Source organism: Betta splendens, chromosome 8 (genome assembly GCF_900634795.4).
Source record: "Betta splendens chromosome 8, fBetSpl5.4, whole genome shotgun sequence".
Taxonomy (NCBI): Eukaryota; Metazoa; Chordata; class Actinopteri; order Anabantiformes; family Osphronemidae; genus Betta; species Betta splendens.
The window spans coordinates 7,508,374-7,530,146 of NC_040888.2; the positions used below are offsets into that span (position 1 = coordinate 7,508,374).

The following is a 21,773-nucleotide window of genomic DNA, read 5'->3' on the forward strand; positions in this document are numbered from 1 at the left end:
TTCACCCAAAACCAGTGTAAATCAGTGTTTCTTGCCATATTAGTGGCTTGTGCTAATGCTGTAGTAGCACTAATGGAGCTTTTGCTTTGATAAAGCTGTTTTTGTTCTCTACAATGCAGCTGAGCCTCTACAATAATTAGAAATGTCACTAACTATTAACATGCACATCTCTGCCTTGTGACTCTAATGAGAGACAGCCATGAGGCTGCCAAGCTGTCATGAAGGCTTCTATACATCCTCATCAACACATTGTTTTGACAGTCAATAATGCAGTCACTTGTATTTATAACTTTTATTGTATTTTTTTCTGGCATGTAAAGTACAAATAATTAAACAATTCCATGAAAAAGTCTTCAAGCGTCTTCAGCTGAAATCCCAGTAATAAATATCCTAGACTAAACTGAAAGGTTTTTTTCTTTGTTAAATTTTGACATTGTTCATTTGGTCATGTTTGGAAGTATGAGATTTTGTGTTTCCTCCACTGATCTTGGTGTCAGCAGAACTGTTTTGATCATTTTTCACCTTTGATTTGTTCTACCATTCCAGGAAAATGTAAGAAAAACATCACTAAATTACTGCGTCCCCTCTTCTAAATAAATAGACACAAAATACAGTTGGTTGAGAAACAGAAGGACCACTCACCCCCTTACTACCCTAGAGACTCCCAAGAAAACCTTCCTGCAGCCTTTTTGAGCTTTGTAATATTTTGCCAGAGCCTGTGGCTGAGTTTCCAAAGAACATTTTTGCTTTAATAGTCAAAAATTATATTAAATTTGATACAGATGATCTGAATTGTGACAGCGTTTGTACAGAAAATCATTATTTTTTTCATAACTCCGCTCATCAGCATACACAGGAAAGCATCTTGAAAGCACAGCAAACCTAGGACGTCCCCTGCGTTCCTGGCTAGTTGCTGGGCCAAAGCCTCACTACGGGGTCCGTCCCATGTGTCAGGGTTTCACCGAGTGGTTGAAAAACAAGACTGTGATTAGATTAAATAATTAAAAGATTTTCATTTAACAAGACAAACAGAACACAGGCAGTAAAGGCATAACATCTAGCACACAGCATGTAGGTTTATACACTTCAATTAGTTAAATATAGCAGTGCATTCTTTGACTATGGAGAACGTTTCCAAATCGTACTTCTAAAGCTGTTTTTCTATTTGTCCCCCTTTTAAGAAACAAAATGGTGTAACCACAATTTTGGCAAACTTAAAATCTTTTAAACTTGCAAATATAATGAAATAAACCATAAATATACACAAAACATACTTTATACGAGGCAATAATCATAATAAATAGTTTTTAAGTTAACAATAAGTTAAAACTACAAGCTTAAAGTCGCCCAAATAATACAAGTTTGTTGGCGCTATTTTGAATTTTTTCTGTTTAAATTATTTTATGTTGCAACAAAAGCTACCACAGACTTTTACAAACACAATTGAACACAGTTTGATTGAAATAAAAAAATCTAACTAAGTCTAAAATCTGCATACACTGTAAAACTTGAACTAATTAAATAATGGAAGGAAAAATAACAAACTGTACCCAATCAATACAACCAAACATAATCTTTGACCCATGTGTGTTCTCTATGGCAACATCAACAACACAAATACGCTAATTCAACAAGTGAGTCTTTGATATGTAAATGAAATCAATAAATTACAGGAAAAATGATATTTGAAACTGACATGGGCTAAAACTGATGATATATTAGACAGTATTCCTTTCAAGGTCACTGAGAATTGCTCTAATAAGTCAGCCGAATGTGCACTTTGTTCGAGCTTGCATGGTCAGAGCACAAATTAGGGGCTGAGGAAATGATTATGGAAATTTATCGATCCGAGCGCTCATCGCTTGTTTGATTTCCCCAACGTATCAGATTGTTTTGATGTTTTTGTCAGAACTTTTGCTCCTTTCACTATTCCGCAAACCTTTTCAGTGTGACGTTTAATTTCTTTTTTAAAAAATATATATCATTTGTTCTCAGTCAATATAAAAACAAAGCACATTGCACTTACTGTTCCATAGGAAAGTTTTTTTGTCTTTTTAAAATGATTATTGTTGTTGCTCAAGCAGTGTAGTACTGTTTCCTGCCATGGTCCTTGGCTCTCTACTGTACATAAGGTGTGGGTCTTTGTATAGACTGCGTATGAAAGGTTTGGGCTGTGGGTGACCTGTAGTACTTTGGACGTGGCAGCGGTTCAGTGCGGCCTGTTGTGTTGGTTGCTCCTATCGTCTCACTGGTCTCACAAAGGGCTCAGTTCTACTGCAAATAGCCAGGTTAGTCCGCTTGGTGAGCTCTGGACCCTCCAGCCACGATCGATTCGATTTACCTCGGGGCATTAAACTATGATACAGCTCAAAAGATGCCAGATGCCAGAGTAAGTATCGGGCAGCGGTGAAGTGTTAATGGTTCTAAAACAAAGCAGATGATATAATTTGTGGAGAGATACGTTACATGGATGCGTATGTTTTTTCATTTGCCTACAGGTGACCTTATACTTCATCATTTTTCCTGATATGTTTGTTTTATTATTCGCCGTTTGGATGGAATGTGTGCAAATGGAAACGCTTGCAGCTGTTGCATTTGGTTTAGTGGTTTCAGGATTTACAAATGCAAACTGATATGCAGAACTTAGATATTCAAAAGTAATGATAACTGAAACTGTAGAGGGTCCTTTTTCAATAAATAACATAGATTTGTACAGCAATTACTCAGGGAATAATAGTTAGTCTTAATTCACCCTTCGTGGTACTGACTTGCAAAGCAATTCTTTGGCAATATGAAATCAAATTCATCTAATCTTAAATAATCATGCTTAATTATGAATCTGCGTCACTGTTTGGATGCATGTTACACTTTATTTGCAAGCAGCTGTTCGGTTTTTATAGCCGGCCAACGAGCTGGTCTCATTGCAGCTCTGTCTGGGATTCTCAGGTCAAAGAGCTTCACGTTATCGAAGCGCTGTAGACGACGTCTGGACAAGCTGCTAGTGCGTCAAAGCGCTCCGGAGTCTAGATGTGTCTGATTTGTTTTGTTTTTTCTACGTCAGATCGGCTTTTTTCAGTTGTTCTGATGCGGTTGAATGGCTCTGTTTGTATGAGATACGACGTTCCTTCATCCCCTCCCTAGATTCCCACCCTCACACCGCATGCTTGTTCCCCCTTGCTCTGCAAAGACAGAGGGGTTTAAAATAAAGCCATGCGATGTCCCAATTTTTCCAAGCTTAAGAATCTGTAAAAATTCAGCACAAGGTCTTTTTCCTTTGTATGTATAAAAATAGATTTATCTCTAATGTATTCCTTTCAAAGAGATCGTCCTCTTTGGCTAACACAGCGTCACTTAGAAAAGCAAAAGCAAAACTGTCGTGAATATAGTTGACCTTATTTAATCTATCATGTGCAGATGTCTCGATACTGACATAAGACATTAGCTCTCCCCATGGTAAATCGCAAATCTGTTCCGTAACAGACACTTCAGCTAGACAGGTTGGCCTTAATGTTTCATCAAGAGTAACCATAAATAATCATCATGCAGTTGGGCTGGGGATATTTTGAGAAAAGCTATTTTTGTGGCAGTGCCAAACAGATCTGAAGCAAATAAACCCCTTTCTGTTGTAAACAGAGGTATAAATATTGAACTGCTTGCAGTCTTGATGTTGAGGGGACAAGAGTTTAAGAGCGTAAACTTAAAAGAACTGGAGTAACTGGTAAATTTTCCCCTCTGATGATCAGTGATACGTTGAACTTTCCCATATATCATTGCTCACCCTGATAAGTGTATTTCAGCACTGCTTTTCTACTAAATGTTCTTTTTTGTTATTCTGCTGAGCTGAAATGCAGAAACGTAAATCTTTAAATTCATTCACTTGATGATCTTCCATCGTTGCTCCAGACTAAAGAACAATACCGGTGCTCCTGAACCTTTGCGTTCCTTCGTGTTTTTGTGTCCTACATCTTCGCCTTAAACGTTATTAAGCTCCAGAGCAGCATCAGTCGCTGTTTCTCTCGACCTCCTGGCACCAAATGACCTCCGAGTTAAAGGGACGCCGTACAACGCAAAAAGGCCCGAACGAAAAACAGAACCAATAAAATGAGGCAAAAGTGAAAAGAAAACACCGGTATTTTCCTTGGACTTGGCTGTGTCGGGGTGAAACGGTTTTCCCGGCGCGCTCGTCGCTAGGGAATCGCTAATGAACGGCGTCACCATGGGAGCGCGGCCGCTCTGCTCTAAGTTCACAGACAGTCTGCTCGTGTCGCATCCGTCTTCACAGACAGACTAGAAAAATGCAGGACCTCTTTTGTTATTGTGGACTCAAGGCGTGTTCATGTGGTCGTTACTGAACCGTGATACCTACAGTAAGTGTACGGGTGTGTTCTTCGGTGTGAGACTGTGGGGACGAGAGTGATCTCGACGGCCTTCGTACTACTTTCCTCTGTGACCAGTATTCGCTATATTGGGTCTGAACTATCAGACTCACATAGGGTAGAGAGACTGCCTTTAAGCTAGGCACCACCTAATGCAGGTCAGGAAACAGTAGTCAAAGTTTCTAGAAAATGCTTACATACTCGGCTATTATAACCACCTTAAATATTGAATATATAGTTATATTTTAATAGACGTATATAAGAGAACACTGTTTTTTAATTTCATTTTCTTTGATCTACAAAAATCGCTGATTCAAAATGCCCAAGTGTAAAAAAGTGACTACATCTTCTCCAGCAAGATAATGGGAGAGACGATGGGGTAAGAGTTTGGGTAATTGCACATATTTGTTCGTTTCAATTTTTGATCGTTTTTGTTCATCAGTCGGATTTGCCTGAATTCAATCAAAGCACTCGGTACACATTCTGTGTCACATTCGTTAGACTGTCTCCGCGAAAAGAAAGCGCTTGCCCGTCCCCAACCAAACCAGCGACGTGCCCCTTCTAATTCAATCCAGGCAAATATCGGAAAGGACTCGCATGTTGTGTAAAGAGAAAAGAAAAACTCCACTAGTGTGTTTGTTTGAAACTCTGACTTGTGTATGGATACGTTTGGATTGTGTGTGTTTGCGTTCTGTGTGTGTGTGTGTGCGTGTGTGCATGTCTGTTTGTGATAATATAGTATGACTTTATGTGAGGATTATGTGTCAGAGAGAGACTCAGTCCAGACCCATGTAAAGTGATGACGCGGGGAGCTCAGGGTGCCGTCCCTGCAGGTCAAAGGAGCTGGCAGCAGCAGCCTCTCTCTCTCAGGCCTTGTGCTGCTTACTGGTCTTGAAGGACACCTGCAGCACGCGGTCGCCCAGGCGGTAGCCGTTGAGGCTAGCGATAGCCATGGCGGCCTCGTCGTAGTTGGTCATGGTGACGAAGCCAAAGCCCTTGCACTTGTTTGTGGTGAAGTCACGAATCACCTTGACGTTGGTGACTGCGCCGAAAGGCCCAAAGAGCTGCCACAGGACGCTCTCGTCCGCCTCGGGGGACAGGTTGTACACGAAGATGCACCAGCCGGCTCCGGTGGGACCGGTGAGGTTGACGCCGGCCAGGCTGGTCATGCTGTCGATGGTGATGGGCGAAAATCTGGGGAAGAGAGTGGGAGAGCTACCATGGGTGTCATTCTGAAGTTCCACACAGCATCCAGCGCTCTACACTGTGTCTTAAGGGTATTAAGCTGTGAAAAATACCAACGCTTGCAGTTGGGTAAGGAGTCAGGGGACCCCATCTCCATCCCTCTGCTGTTCAGTAAGAAGTTAAATCTGAGTGGGCGCCACAGTGACTCCAAACTAGCTACTTTCATACAACATGACCCCGCGTGCCCTCAGACACAGACACCCACACAATCTGCATATTTTTCACTGCTGACCAAAGTCTCTGGAAGAATTAAACACATGAATCACAATGTTCAACAGAAACCACAGCATATCGAACGAAAACAGAAACCTAGAGAGGGATGAAAAGCAAATCGGAATCAAATCATACGAAAAACTGGAGCAAACAGAGGAGACGCAAACGGAATCTGGTATGTCCATGCTGGTGAAAAAAAGGGGACATTAAAGCAACTGAAACTAACAATGTTAGTTCATAAATAAATACATAGAAAGTATTTCTATTAATTAAATCAAAAGAACGAAAAGGTTAAACAAAGCCATGCCAGAATACCCTGCTGTTAGAAGGCTGCATCAGGGCCTATTTGAAATAGTCTTTTGTTGTCTAAGCTGCTTCTGCAACGTAAGTTAAATGGGCAGTGGGGCTTGAAATTCATGACCATTGTATCTGAATTTGAGATGAAGTCAGCAGGTGGTATTCCGGGCACTTTGTTTGAGGTTTTATTTTGGCATGGATGCTTTTGAAAGGACACCTTTTGGCATTTACCTCTTGATTCCGTAGCTGGCGTTTAGTAAATTGTCGAGTCTGAAACGCAAAAGGGAGAGTGGAGGGGATGCAGACGTTAGTTATGAGATCTACAAGGAAGAGGGGACTGTCAGTCAACATGTAGCTCCTTCACCAGCTGACCTCCAGAGGGCATCCTTCACTGCACCGCAGTTCCAAAGCAGCCAACCACAACATGATGGCTTTTTTTAAAAAAAACTCTGAGATGGTATTTATTGTTAGTCTGAATTCAGAATTCATTGTTTTCCACGTGTCAGAATGACAAATCCATCCTGAACGTGCTGATTAGCTTCATCATGATCATGCTACGCTGCCCGTAGGCAGAATTTGGAGGCGCAGTGTCATTCTTCTTTAACCAAAGTGTGTTTAGCTTTCCATTTTTTTTTATTTGTACTTGTGTATTGTAAGTCTGGTCTCTTACATTGGTTTTGAGCTGTTATTTGGATCGGGTCCCTTTCCAAGTGAAGGGATCATGCTGCAGTTTAAAAGAAAGTCAGAGAGAAACAGTGAGGAGGAGGGACAGTGCCAAAATAGCCAATTGTTTATGCTCCAAATTGCTTTAAAGAAAATTATAATAATTATATTAATATAAAAATACTTAGTGTTAGTTCGTGTTTACATAATTTACCACATCACAGCCTACTTCTATAATGATATTTTTTGGGGTGTGTCACTTCACCTCGTGGATTGTTATTCTGTGTTTACTCTTAGCCACAGCAAGCTAAGAGTAGCTCAGCAACATAAACCCATGTCATACGAATTAAGAGACTCAATATTTGTGATCTGAAACGTGTGGGATACTGACTTTTGCTCAAGCACAGCGACAGAGCGAGACGCCGAGCGGCTCGAGGACAATATTGTTTCAGAGGCCACCTGTCGGTTCGTGCCGAACTCCCAGGCGCTGCGAGGTTGGTGAAGGTTCAGTACCTGAAACGCTGGGTCTGGTGGTGCAGGGGGCCCGTGTAGCGCCGCGCAGCCGTCTGGTACAGCTGGGTCAGCAGGGCCTGGCCCGTCTTCTGGCTGGGGTTGTTGGCGAATTTGACGGTGATGGGCTCGGCGGCGCCCAGGGGCTTCTGGCCGTTCAGGCCCTTGATGGCCTCCTCCGCCTCATTTCGCTTGTCAAACCGGATGAAACCTACTCCTCGTGATATTCCTGCTCCGAATAAGAAAACAGACCAAAGTTACTACCGTCATCGGGCGCTGCTGCTCGTGCGACGGCAGGACCCGCGGGCGCCAACGGAGGGACCGGTTGAGGGCTGAAGTAAGGGTTTACCTGTGACCTGGTCCACTAGGATGCGGGATGTGATGATTCGACCGTACTGGGAGAAGAGCTGCTCCATGTCTTTCTGGCTCATGGTCTTGGGGAGTCCACTCACATAAAGGTTTGCGTCCCGAATGGAAGCTGAGCTTGGCCGAGCATATGATACCTAGGACGCCAGAAACAGGATCAATAAATGAGATAGCTCCTCAGACCCAGCGCTGACTTTCCAGTCAGTATATCAGAGCTACAGTATGTAATTGATCAAAAAAACCCACAGTTGTCATTTCTGGGATGATGGGGAAACAGTGGTGATAGATGGTCCAGTTCAGTGCATTGTTGGCTGAGGAACAGAGCGAGTGTTGTCTGAGATAGGCCGTGCTGGCCTCCCGGTGCTCCCTCTGCTTTGTCTCTATCCACCATCAGCGAACAGCAAACAATGTGAATGGATCACACGACTAGCAGGCTCCTGGACAACTGATATCTGCTCACGTGCTGTTTTAGTTAAGAGCCTGTGTGGAAGCCGCCAGTGTGTCCTGATGTGAACTCAAACGACTTCTTTTGTTTGTTTTTTTCGGATGAATACAGGTGTTCTGATTTGGTTCGTCAGCATCGGCGCCTATTGTACATGCGGAGCGTATTAGGGTGTTCTGGTCGAGATGGGGGGGTTGGGGGGGTGTGTGCTCGGGGAGCAGAGGCTGCCCTATAATTAACCCTCTCCCTGTCGCTCCCACAGTACAGATGGTGCCTGAAGCCCATATGGCCTCTAATCCTGTCACTGGCATTCTGCTGTCTGAACTTCCCCCTACTCCTCTGGTAACCCCACCCCCCCTCCCCCTTCAAGGCCCCAAAATCCCTCTTCATCGAAGCCTTTTGCAAAAGCAAAATAAGAGCTGGGAGATTGTTCCACGGAGACCAACTTTTTCTATCATACTGTATGTGTATTTATTCTCCTGGAAGGTGAACAAACCCAGTGCGTGACGTCGCCTGCTCATAGCTCATTGTTTGATCAGTCGTGAGTCAGACTAGACGTCCCCCATTCAGGGACAGCTGTTGAGAAAAAAAAATCACCTGCTCCTGGAGATTTGATTTCTCCATCCGGCGGTTTATCCCGATCTTTGATCAGGTGTGTGTGTGTGTGTGTGTGTGTGTGTGTGTGTGTGTGTGTGTGTGTGTGTGTGTGTGTGTGTGTGTGTGTGTGTGTGTGTGTTGGGAGGGTGGTGAAAGGAAGTGGTGTTCAGTGATATTCCTGCTCTCTCCTTCATCCGATTGTGGGACAATAAGACCCCTAATTAGTGGAGATTGGAGGCAGATGGGGCAACCTGGACTGACCCTTTTGCACCACAGTCATGCTTCCTAATTACATTTCCATCACAATAACCCCTGCATGCTGTCTGCCCCTTGCTTTCTGACCTCCGCTCCCTGCTCCTCTTTTCACTCTTTCTCTCTCTTCCTTTGTTCTAGACACCGCTGCCTTCTGCCGCCGCCTCCTCCCCGTTTTCCTCGGCTCCCTCTGTCACGTCTGTCACCCCTCTTTCCCCCCGCCTCCACAAAATCCTCACTTCCTTTCTGTTTGTCAGGCATGTCATAAAAAAAAAAAAAAAACAATTCCAGAGCGGAGGCATGCTCACCTTGATTGTTTTAGTTTGCAGTTTGAGGCCATTGAGTGTGTTGATGGCTTTGTCTGCATCATTTGGATCCACGTAGTTTACAAAGCCATAGCCCAAACTCTGACCTGGAGACAAAGGAAGGACCAGTGGCATCAGAGCTCTCAAAGCTCGCTGGAGCAGTGGTATGGTTTCACACGTGAACACAATCTCGTACCTGTTATCTTGTCTCTTACTAGCTTGCAGGACTCAATCTCTCCGATGCTACCGAACAAACTCTTGAACTCCTCCTGGGTCATGTTCTGAGGCAGATAGTTAACGATTAGGTTGGTTTTGCTGTCGTCTGTGGAGCCATTGGTGCTAATGACCGGGCCGTTAGGCAGACTGGTTCCGCTTGGACCATTGGACACCTGGGTTTCCATGGTGCTGATTATCTGCTGAGGAAGAGGATGGTGTTAGATTCATATTTTATAATGACACAAAAAAGGACACATGCTGTATAAATATGCATATCTAATATCCAACACTCATCCTACGTTCACAATATAAACCACACACACACTCACACACACACTGCCCACTTTGTCACTGTCAGATAGGAAGGTCAAGAATTAGCATTTCTAAAATGAAGATGGATACAAGGTCTGATTTATCATCTCCCCCTCCCCCTCCTTTACCCCATCTTTCCTCTCGGTTTTGCCCCCAGCCTCTGGTCCTGCAGATGTCACAGTCCCTTTTCCTTTCTCCTCCCCTCCCCCCACACTCTTCCAGGGTCAAACACCATTACATCATTACATAGGGACGGATAATGGTGGTAGTGGTGTGTGAGGGTGGCTGGGGTTGACATAAGAGACGGTGACAATGCTAAATGGATTAAGTGCTAAGTGATTATATGATGCTTTGCAAAGAAATATTCCTCTGGATTACTCGTTTATTGCTCTGACTTTGTTGAGGTATCCTTGCAGTCAGCTGTTTTTGTACGCAGCATAAAAGATGTAGGTTAGGGCACAACATAGTGTTTGCATGTCTGGTGTTGCTCTGGCGTGCACCGTGTTGCTTAATTTGATCCACGGGGGATTCTCAAGGAACATCTGTGTGGTCAGAAACAAAACTTCCTGCTCTACTTTGCCTTTCCCTTTTACTCTAAGCACCCAGTTTCCCGTCTCTGGATAATTGTTAGCATCGTAAATCCGCTGTACGTGAAGGAACAAAGGATTTTCCACTGTATTGTTGCTTCACGATGTCAAGAAAATAACACATAGCATTTAGATTTGTAAAGATCGAATCCGGCCTGTCAGTTTCTTACAGGATGCGAATTTAATGACATCTGGGCTTTTACTTTGCTGTTTTCATATGCTTCAGTTATAATAAGGATAAGTTCATATGTACAAGACAGAAATATATGCTCTCGTCTAGCCTGTCTTTTTCCATCATGTCTGTAACCCGCTGCCTTGCTTTGAGCCTCACCTCGACTCAGGTTGCCCCGGTAACAGTCCCTCAAAGACTGCATTGTTTCTAATGACTAAATGGCTTTCTTGCCTTAGCTCAGTCGAAGTGTCTGTGCTTATTAGAAGCTAGCAGACAGGTCATACAGTTTTTTTTTATCTGTGTGCCATTATCACAATGCTTAGCAGAAGCGCCGAATATCAGTAAGTCACACCGATAATGACAAGGAGAAAAGGAGCAAAGAGTTCTGACAAGCTAAAAATAAAACACTTTACATATGTACACACAAAACAGGGGAGTGCAGCGAGGCTGCTAGCTGAGTATCATTTATGGGCCGGTAGAAATACTAATGCAGGTGTGTTGACAGAAAGGCGTCACCTAGTGCTGTACATGTTTGGGTGATGTGATGCACCTGACAACCAGAAACACCGTGCGAGCAACTGGACGCATTCAAAATGTAATACATGTATTTTGCAGGAAGAGGGGAAAAAAACATATAGGGCAAATTTGGCTCACCAACTGAAATAACCCTCAGCATGACAGAACACACATCCCCAGTGAATAGTGTGAAGTTATATAACTCACAGACCCGCTGAGTTAAGGCCGGGCACCGAGATTGGCTGACACAAGCAGCAAGTACGGTGGAGACTTACAAACAGACATGGAGGAACAGCGCCTGATAAAGGTGTATGATATGAATCACAGAAAAATAACGTGCTTGTGTTTGTGTCTTTGCTTCATATCATGGCTACATTCTGCTCATAAAGCATCTAATGATGCCATAACATAGTCTGTTTCAAACAATCCTTCAAAGTTTCTGACATATTCCAGCTGCCAGGGTGTCGCTCGGTGTCCCACACTGCTTTTTTTGTTTCTATTTTGGGATTCTGTGATATCTCCCTTAATATTTAATGTACTGCATCACTTTCGCCTACACATGGTCCCAGACTCGCACGCAAACAAGAGCCCTGCCTCCACTGCCAAACACATGAACCCAGACTCGCACGCAAACAAGAGCCCTGCCTCCGCTGCCAAGCACATACCTCCCACACTGTACACTGGTAAATTGCAAAACGTAGAGAACCTACATCACTGAATGTAAATGCAGCATGAGATCCGAGTCCATCTATTAACAGCTTTCCTAATTTATTTCTGCTCCAAATGCAGCACTGCACTGTAGGCTATAATGTACAGATCAACAACTGTTTCAGTGAACTAAGAATGAGCCGGAAACCGAAGATGTATGTGTATAGCAAAAAAAAGGCTTTCATCGTCATCATTATCATCAGTATTTTGTTGTGGCAACATTAAATGTTTGCTAATTATATGATAATTATTTTTATTTACATTATTTAGATCTTACTTGTTGTTGTTTTTGGACTAAAACTAATATTAATCTAAGGTACAGAGTGAAAAATATACAGTTTTATTTCACTCTCAACTCTGATATAGATTTCTTGTCGTAACCTTGCCTCTAGTTCACATTATGATGCATTATATAAAGATTTCTTTCTGGAAGGCATGAATCAAAGATAAATTCTATGCTGGAGTGTAAATGAGCCTTCTAAATAACACAGATTACAGGATTATCCCAAACAAAGGGCATTAGCCACACTCTCTGCAGCTTAAGGGATCATGGTGGCAGCTGTAAAACAACAGGGCGACAGGAGTCACAGCTCATGGCAGCCATACACCCAGGCTCCCTTCAATACTCCGCTCGGGAGGCTAAAAATAAAAGATTTAAACGCGATTTCAGCTCTCGTAGTATGGGACTGATTTGATAAGATGAGAGCGGACAACGTCAGGGGCTCCCGGAGACGGATCTGCCTTGCAAGTCCTTGTAGCACGGGGCGCTATCCAGCGTGCTGAAAAAGGGAGTGGCTTTCGGACGGTCTCATTTGAGGCCACGGAGGCCCGTGCGTCTGGCAACGACCACTGATTCGATTTATTCCATACACTGCGCCGCCATCAATCCGAGTTAGTGACGGGAAAAACACGCGTATTGCTGTTTAAATCTGACAGATACGTGACATAATCCCCCCGATTTCTCCGTTTCGCTCGTTTTTAATAGGGCTGACTTGTGAGCTCTGCAGGGATTCATGAATCGCAGCGCCTTTTTGCTGAATAAACGTATTGAAACGACCAAACAAAAGAGCCACCCGTTCCTCCTCTTCTCCCTCGCAGAGGCTATGGCAGCACTATGAATATTAATGTAAACAGTGGCGCTTTGTGTCGTGGCCAGGGGCTGCAGGACTCTCCGGGAACAATGACTGTTACAGTTGCCAGCTCCGAGTCAAAACGCCACAATAGGGCGAGTAAAAAAAAATCAGCAGATATTTATCTGTTGACTCGTGTCTTCGCAGACACGATTTAATTATACACTTGTTTTAAATTTGGTCCGCGTTGAGGCGTAAACCTACGTATGACAGCAATTGGAAATACAAATATACCCACATTTGGTCACAAATGCCTGTACGTTAATCAAAACAAATGCTGATGTTGTAAAAGGCGATTCGAGCTTTAATGTCCTACACAAGTTATATTTGCTGATCATTAAAAAATGGGCAGCAGAAGGAAAATCGCTTCTTACATAACATAATTGTGTTAACGTCTCATAAAAGTTCAGCTCGTGTGTCATCAGTCGAAATTTGACCAAACGTATTGATTATATTTCCTGTACGTGTTTATTCAAAAAGCCTCCAGCTCGTCTCTACACCCGGCAGAATTATTGACACTGTAATACACGGACCTTGCAGTTTCCACCTCACGTTTGTTTAGAGCGCTTCAAAGTGATTGCCTCGCCTGTTCTTGTCCTTGAATTGTGTAAGTGCCGTGGAAAGGTGAACTGACTCAACGCTTTTATTTGCTTGGCACTGCGGTACAGCCACGGGGAGACTGCGGACCATGTGGAAGGCTGCTATAAAGCCCCCGTCGGCGTGACACCGACTAGGCCTGCGTGGGACAATAGGTAGCGTGTACAACAAAGAGAACCCCCATCTGGCGATGGGAAGGTGTCGCGCGGACAGGTAAGAGTCTCGCAAATGGCGGACCGGCGAGCTGTCCACTCAAACGCCTTTTAAAACAAGATTCTGCCTATTTCTCATTTAGTCCAACGTGTTATTTATGGTGTAATACACGAGTCTGTTCCCTCTGCTTCTCAGATCATTTATTTTGTGTTCTACTATTATTAATTACCCTCCGATCAGCCACACACTTTGTTATGGGTGAATATAAATTATATTTGAATTTTATATTTCATAGTAACTAAGAACTCCACTATTATCATAGCACACGTATTTATATTTAATTTCATGTTAACACGTCAGTTTCACGGCTCATCGTTCATTTTGTGACTTTTATAATTGTGTGTAAGTGGTTTGCTTGTGTGCTTATGTGCAGCGCTGAAGCTGGAGTAAGACGGCTCCAGGGCCTCCGGTCCAGCAGAGACACGCCCAAATCCGGCCGTCGGCGCGGGCCCGAGCTAATTAATCTCGCCCCGTCGCGTCTTCTTTTCTCCGCCAGGTGAAACGCACGCGTGTGCGCCTCGCGCGACGCGACACGTTCTGCAAAATGCGCTCAACATAAAGACGCCCGTGCGCGTCCTTGCCGCCGCGGCCTTCGAGATTTCCAGTCCATTGACTCGGTCGCATCGCAACGAGAACCCTGAGGAATTTGGACTTTGTCTGATTCAATGCAAACCAGTGGATGCGTAATCTCCCCCCCCCCCCCCCCCCGGAGTGACTCGACCCTTTTTTTCCTCCTTTGCCTCGTTGGATGGGCCCTCAGCCTCCGAGGCATCATGTTTTGTCTCAGAAATCCGTCTCCAGCATCCTTGCGCTACGCGACGCGGAGGAAAGGCGATCCCCCCCCCCCCTCTCAACCACAGAGCGTCTCCCTCTCTGCCTGCCTGCGTCGCCGAAATCCTGCGGAATTCGTTAATCTCCACTCCTGCATCGTTAGGGCGATATATTCACGGCTGCGACATGTAGACACTTGACGCGAAGCTAAGGCGCAGAGCTCGAGCTATCTAAAATGGCAGGATGAAGACTTTATCCCTCGCTGAAGATGACTGCGGGCTGGAGCGCAGCCGGCATGGCGCATCGCTCAGTATGAGATTACTAATTGTCACTTTCGATCGTTAATCTAAGGATAATATATCGCTCCATATCGATTCAACTCCGCCGGATGGTGGCTGCTGCTCTATGTTTTGGCATGTGGGCATGAGGATGGAGATCTGTGTGTATTTACATGCATCTGCACTTAAGACGCGACAAGAGGGAAGATGTGTAATATAATTGTGTACGGCCAAGTCATGTGTGCATGAATTCAACACTAAAGGGCTGCAATAAAATGTCAGCATGCTGCGATACAACAGAGCCTTAACACAGAAGAGAAAGTCATACGTACAGTAACCATTCTTGACGTACAATGAAAGAAATCTAGGTCCTCCTTTTGCACTGGTCTTGAAGCTGAAGGCTGGGTCTCACTATGCTTTTTCGGCCTCTTCCGTTAAATGGCCCTCGCGCCGGGAGTCCAAATGAAAAGAAAAAAAAAAACAAAAAAAGGAAAAAAGTACAATCTTTGCCAGGGGATCTCAGCCCTCCGAGATTGTAGGCGTCCTCTATAGGATGAAAATGAGGAGAAAGGGGTTTTCTACTGGATGGTGATGAGGGAGAGCGTTCTCTCTGCGTGGCGTGGGCGATGGTTCAGTAAAAAAAAAAGAGAAGCAGTGATCCTCGGCAGGGTGTGTCCAGGGGAGGGTGTTCTGGTTCTGCTGCCTTTTGTGTGTAATTCCCTGCTCCGCTCGCAGTCTCCTTCTGTGCCTCTGCTGCAATGTTCTTCTTTTATGCGTCCTCCTGGCTGGCGGAGCGCGCTGCTGATTGGCTAATTGTGCAGGGAGGGTACTACAAGGCAGCCATTGCAACGCGCTCCCTCTCCCACTATCCCCTTCAGGAGGGATCACCAAGAGCCACCCCCCCCCCATCCCCGCCCGCCCCTTCCCTTTTCCATCCCTGCCCTTCCATCTCTCCACTCCCTTCGTCTTGCTGCCCTTCCTTTCTTCCTCCCCCCCCTCCCTTTAACACAGAGCTGAGTGAATAGGACTCCACCTGCACTTCCAGAACAGATGGATGCAAGAGAAGACAGTGGACTTGCCCCCCCCCCTCCCAGTCTTTGCACTCGCTTCTCCCACAGCACAACCCCTTCCATTCTATCCCAGTCTCCTGTTGGCCCGTTTGAAACCTAAGCAAACAACTTAATTTGTTCGGCCTTTGTCTTTCTGCATAAAAGCGATTTTTGAGTGTCGCTGCGAGTTCAAGGGCCGCGGGTTCTTCACAGTCGCAGAATTGCACTCGTACAGGAGGAACACACAGCATCGCGCAGTAATTGGGTGTGAAGTGCGGCCAGAAACAAAGCATTAAATCCATAATGGCGCTAATGAATGGCTGATTCCTGGACCCTCTCGTGTGCGAGGCAGATGGCCAGTCATAGGGTCAGGTGCAGACATGAGAATAACAAATCAGACGCCCCTGAATTCATCTCCGTTCACTCGGGGAAAAGTTGGGGAAGACGTCGCTCTGCCGAGGCCGCGCTGAGAGATCCGCTTCTGGGCGCGGTGAACAGAACGGGAGCGGGCGGCGATTGTCGTCCCAGTGGCGCTGTCCTGGAGGTGCTCCCGTGCCCACCTCCTGGGTGGCGAGTGCTCGCTGAGACATGCTGTTTGGGCTCATCTATAATGCATCCCCTGCCCCGGGACATCATGTGTGACAAATGACCTATTTCTGTGCAGACCCCCATAGGGCCTTGACCTGGAGGGAGGGGGGGGGGGGTGCATGCGTGCAAGTGCTCGTAATTCAGCGTACGTCTTTTTATTTGTGTGTGTGTGTGTGTGTGTGTGTGTGTGTGTGTGTGTGTGTGTGTGTGTGTGTGTGTGTGTGTGTGTGTGTGCTTGTCTCCGGCTCGCTGCTAATGCGAGGGAGTGACATAACCGGAAGAGAACGCGCGCCGTACAGAAGGAAAAGACTTGTGTTGTTGTCGTTTTTTTTTTTTTTTTTGCAAATCTGTTAATGTGGACAAGTGGCGCCGGGTTGGTTTACTCCAGCAAAAATAATCAGCAGCTCTGCTTCCCTCCGCCCACCTGACCGACATTAACCTCAGATGTGTCCAAACGATGGCTGAGAATGAACGTTTGCACCGTGGCACCAATCACCTGTCTTTAACACACCAAACACAAACATTAGACCACAATCAGCTGGAAATAGAAAAGCGGGACTCGGGGCGAGCTCCGCTCCGGCCGCTTTTTGTTCCCCTCATCTTCCAGTCACTCCTATCTGCTCCTCGTCTTCCTTTTTGTCCTTGTTCCGCCGCTCTCTTGCAGTCAGATTCTGAACATGGACCCTGTCTGATATTTTACATAATTGCCTTACATAAGTAGCAAGCTCAGCTCAGAGCTTGGATGATATTAGTGCAGATGAATATTGCATGAGGAAAGCACTCGTTAAGCGTTAATAAGAGGATAGAGATGGAGCCCCACTGTCAGTCTGTCTTAACCCTGCCTCCACCATTCTGTCAAGCAGTGACTCAACTCAGCCTGGATGCGTTGGAGCCTTTGAGTCAGTTTCTTAGAGAGGGGAGAAGTGTGTGTTTGTGTGTGTGTGTGTGTGTGTGTGTGTGTGTGTGTGTGTGTGCCCGCGCACCTACGCACGCGTGTGTGTTTCTGCCGATGCGTACGGACGTCTGAGGGGAGGCAGCGAGCTTCCATCATTAGGTGCTTGTGTTTTTCCCGTCTTTGTTTGCAGAATAAAAGCGGCTCTCATGACACAAAGGTGCCCAGGTCCGCCGACTGACTGCAGCCCCACTTACAGTTCACACTTAATGTGAATAAATGGGCTTAATTGCGGACCCTCATTAAAGCCCTGCTTAGTAGTACGGCAGCTGAATCCTCCCTGTGGGTAAGAGGGCATTTGAAGCGCCCATTGTACATCACTGAATCAAAGGATCAAGCATTGGTTTTGCTTAAAAGTCTTTTTGTTATTCGGCTGATTATTCCCCTATTGTTGAGGGTTCCTCCACTAGCGGTGATTAGGAGTCCTGCTGCATTCATCCCTTGCTCTTGGTATATCGTGGAATGTTCCTCGGTGCCAGAGGGAGGAATCAAAGCGTTTATGGAATAGGTTCAGTGATTCTGAACATCATCAGCCCAGAGAGGAAACTGTAACCACACACACACACACACACACACACACACACACACACACACACACACACACACACACACACACACACACACACACACACAAACACACACACACACATACAGACCCTGAGCTAATGTTCATTGACTCTATAACATACCTGCTGTAAGTGTGTTCTGGCTCTGATTAGTTATGTTAATAATGCCATCTTCTCAACCTTATTACCTTATTATTATCATCACCTCTCGTATATTTGTGGACTTATGTGAGCATGGAGGCCTGTTGCCTTTGCCCTGTGATGAAGCAGTGGCTCTGTGTGTGAGAGAGAGAGAGAGAGAGATGGAGAGAGCGGAGGGAAGCGACAGAGGGAGTAAGAGAGTGGCGCTACGACAGTGTATCTGGGGGATGGGTGGCATGAATCAGCCTCGGGTCTGGTTAACTCGCGTCTCCCTCCACTAGGCCTGGCTTTTGGCAATTCGGGGGTTTTGTGGCAACAGCAGTGAAGCAATTAATGCTTTTCGGGAAAGGATCCAAAATCAAATTAGCCTCTTTTAGGGAGGACATTTGTTGATAATGGCAAGTGGCCTAATTCAAGCCTTTATGCATGATTCTGGCAGCTTTCTTGAGGTCTCCCCCGTGAGTTCTTGCACTTTCTCTCGGCCTCTTCTCTTTCTCTCCGCGTCTTCCTCTTCCTCTGTCTGTCTCGGTGTGTTGTCTCTGGGCTATTATTAGAGTAGACAGGCTGGTGGGAGGAAGTCTCTGAAGTAGACACTCTTGTCATCTTTTTATTTATGGATTACTGTATATTCTTCTTTCCATATGGCTGCTTAATCCCCCCGTGTACGTGGAAGTCTTGTTTTGCATGCAGGCACTGCAGAATGGGTTACGTTTAACCTTTTCATAGCAGATACGGATGAGATTCACGTTCCTATTACTCGACTGAGGGATATATACACCTACAGGGTTTATACAGCAGACCTGCGTATGTTAATGCGTGAGGCCGGACCAACCTCCTCCTTTGCACAGACTATGTTCTACTCATAACCTTTTTAAATATAAAGTTATTAATCTTTCATTTTGTCCTGTCTGAGTTGGCGTCCAGGGAGAGCCCTTAAATACACAAAGCTCTTAGACATTCGCCGTGTTTTTCCTCCCGCTGCTCTCTCTCTGACATGAAAAAGACGCGACAGAGACTGTTCCTTGCTGCAAAAACGGCATAAATGTTCGACTTGTAAACAGCAAATCACTTTTCCTGCCCCCCGACGCCAATTGTTCTCCGGGTCCGTTCTTGTAAAGCGTGTTCTGAATTCACACGATAACATTTCCTAGAAAAGCACACAGGTTTAGCCGTTGCACTCTATTTTCTCTCCCTCCATCTTCCTCCTTCCTCCTCAGCTCGGTCAATCTCTGGCTCCCACTCCGTGTAGTCCGGTTCTCTCCCCCATTTCAGTAATAGGAGACTCGAAATCAATAGCACATTAGTCTGGCCGGAAACTCTTGTGGAATTAAATATGAATGACTGAGATTGCAGCTCTACCTGCTGCTGAGAGAGATGCATGATGGCTCCTGGGGATATGGAGGTTTTTTTTTTCATTCCTCCCTCAAGTAAAAACTGTCAGGCCATTTTTTTTTTTGCTGTCCTCGCAGCGTACCGGATCACTGGGCTACACCTTGTTTTGCCGGAGACCGGACTCTGATGGCTATTGTTGGACTTGCCGTTTTGTCCTTGGCACTGAGCAGTGACCGGGGCTGATAGCATAATTCGACAGAGCAAATGGCACCTCGGACGTCACAAAGCCGCGACAGCTCAGGAGGCAAGAAGAATCAGCTGGCTACACCCATCGTCTAAACACAGCAGCAGCACCACCATTTGAATATGAAAGAGCTCTCTGGTTATTAGTAGATTGCATCTTGCTCTTTTTCCCCCCTCAGTGTTTTTTCCATGTGCTTTCTTTTCATTAGGCGTTCAGGTTGACTGCTCTGTACATTTATTGTGGAACTTTTTACATGCAAATTGTGTTGCCGGGTAGTCTTCCATTTTCATTAACTGCTTCAGTGTGTAAAGTGGAATAATTTCTTTTAACATGGCGTTTGGCTTAAAAGCATAATTTGCAAGGTGGTTGGAAAGTGCTGGCTGGTGGGAGGAAGGTAATATGAGACAAAAAGCCACTGTGGAGGCTTCTGGGAAATGATAGATGCTCGGGCACCAGTAAGCTAATACACATACAGTAGATGATACAGATGATGTATTTGCGAGCTATATTTCATCCCATCAGAGATGAAACGGTTTGTGACAGATGGAGTGATATTGTTCCCCGTGCGGCCCCTGAGTGGGGCCCCTCCTGCTCTCCCTCCCCGACAGATGTAGGGGGAGGACCACTGTGCACTCTTCTTTCTTCGCATTGATTTGGGTGCTTGAACCCTTAGGGACTACGGGGTGGTGTTTGGTTGGGGGTGGTGGTAATGACGATGGGGGTTTAGTCATTTCCTGCAGCACAGATCTTGTAATAACCTGTAACCCATAACAAGCATAAAGCTTGAATGCATAAACATACTATATGCATTCATCTGCACATGCTGTACCTTTTGTTGCAGAGGGACATTAGCTATTAGCTAAATCCAGCACATCTTTTTTTACTGCTTGAGGTTTTTTTTTTTTGCATCATCTCTCATAAATAACTGTAATAATAATATATTCAAACACGGCTCCCGCTAATGTCGGCGTCCTGCGTGCGCTGTGATGAGTGGAGCTGGAAGGCAATATTTCCATAAATCGTACTTAGTGAGTGACAGCAAAGCAGGCACCCATGCATGTAATGTAGGCAGAGGGGAAAATGTGGCTGCTTACTCCGGTGGCTAAGCTTCGCGTGCTGCTGGTCACGGCGCTGCGACGCGTTTTCTTTTGTCTGATTGGATTTGAGCTGAACACGGCCGTCCGGTGCCAGTCGAGAGGCGAGCAGCAGGAATTTGTGTTTTCTGAAGCAATTAGAGAGATTTGGGGTGATTTAGCTATGATTATCTGCAGCCCCCCACCCCACCCCGGCACCTACCAATCCCAACTTTAGGCTTAACATTAGGAGACTTAACAGCTGCCTTGTGGCAGATGTGTCCCGGTGCTACACCTCACTCTCTGTCCCTGTAGGGGAAAGGTCAGGAAAGGGGTGGAGGTCGAAGCAGACACTCCTCTGAAGTTGCCATAGATGTTTAGGCTTTGAGAGAAACAAACAAATGAGCACCTGCTTGGATGGAGATAAGAATTAGCACTGTTGATGATGATATTCACTGATGTGCACTCCCTCCATCCTGCTTTATAACCAGCTTTATAGCAATGTTAGCCGTGTAATATTTTACCAATAAAATGTTTTATTACATGAAAATGTTACTCTTTATTTACGATAACTATTTACTGCTTTGTTGTTGTTTTTGCTTATTCTAATGCCTTAATGTGGGTAAGGTTTTTACTGGCACTAGAATAATATCTTGCAAGTGGACCCTAGTAAAAAAAGTGCTTAATGATTTTAATAGGACTCCCTGGTGGGTGGGGAGAGAGAGGGGATGTGCCCTGGCCACGGGCGCGTGGCGGCAGAGCAGGTGGATGACAGGCAGCTGAGTAGTGGGTTCTGTGGAGGGGGGGGGGGGGGGTGGTCATTTTTGAGGACTCTTGGGGTTGCGCGAAACCCTGAAAAAAGGCAACCCCATCTGGAGCTGAGGTGGGGGCTCTGGTGTGAAAGAGATCTAGTGGGTGGTGTCTGACACTCTCTCTTTTGTTCCTCGGTAACACAGCAGTGATGGTGATGGTGATGGGGGCTCTCACTGCCGTGGGGGCTGGGCACTCAGACAATAGTGCCGATCTGGGATTTGAAAGCCTTCGATGAACAGGGAGGCAAAG

General features: G+C 45.5%; 1 protein-coding gene across 16 annotated transcripts; it reads right to left on the reverse strand.

The window, feature by feature from the left end:
• Positions 1–277: 277 nt before the first annotated feature.
• Positions 278–15,592, reverse strand: elavl3 (ELAV like neuron-specific RNA binding protein 3). Of its 16 annotated transcripts, none has more exons than XM_029158926.3 (8): positions 15,119–15,592; positions 9,463–9,679; positions 9,270–9,373; positions 7,654–7,807; positions 7,308–7,536; positions 6,802–6,855; positions 6,363–6,401; positions 278–5,591 (listed from the first exon to the last, which is right to left on the reverse strand). In XM_029158926.3, exons 2-8 carry the CDS (start codon positions 9,665–9,667, stop codon positions 5,243–5,245), a joined length of 1,134 nt encoding a protein of 377 aa, XP_029014759.1. In that variant the 5' UTR covers positions 9,668–9,679; positions 15,119–15,592; the 3' UTR covers positions 278–5,242. The 16 variants fall into 16 exon arrangements, with proteins under 16 accessions (XP_029014759.1, XP_029014760.1, XP_029014755.1 ...); XM_029158927.3 differs by having other exon boundaries at positions 9,463–9,682; XM_029158922.3 differs by having other exon boundaries at positions 9,463–9,682; positions 15,099–15,585.
• Between the last annotated feature and the right edge of the window lie 6,181 nt (positions 15,593–21,773).

Coding starts and splice junctions, on each gene's coding strand:
- elavl3 (XM_029158922.3), bottom strand. Junction 9,374..9,462: donor AGTAAGAGACAAGATAACAG/GTACGAGATTGT, acceptor CTTTGTCTCCAG/GTCAGAGTTTGGGCTATGGC. Junction 6,402..6,801: donor AATAACAGCTCAAAACCAAT/GTAAGAGACCAG, acceptor TTTGCGTTTCAG/ACTCGACAATTTACTAAACG.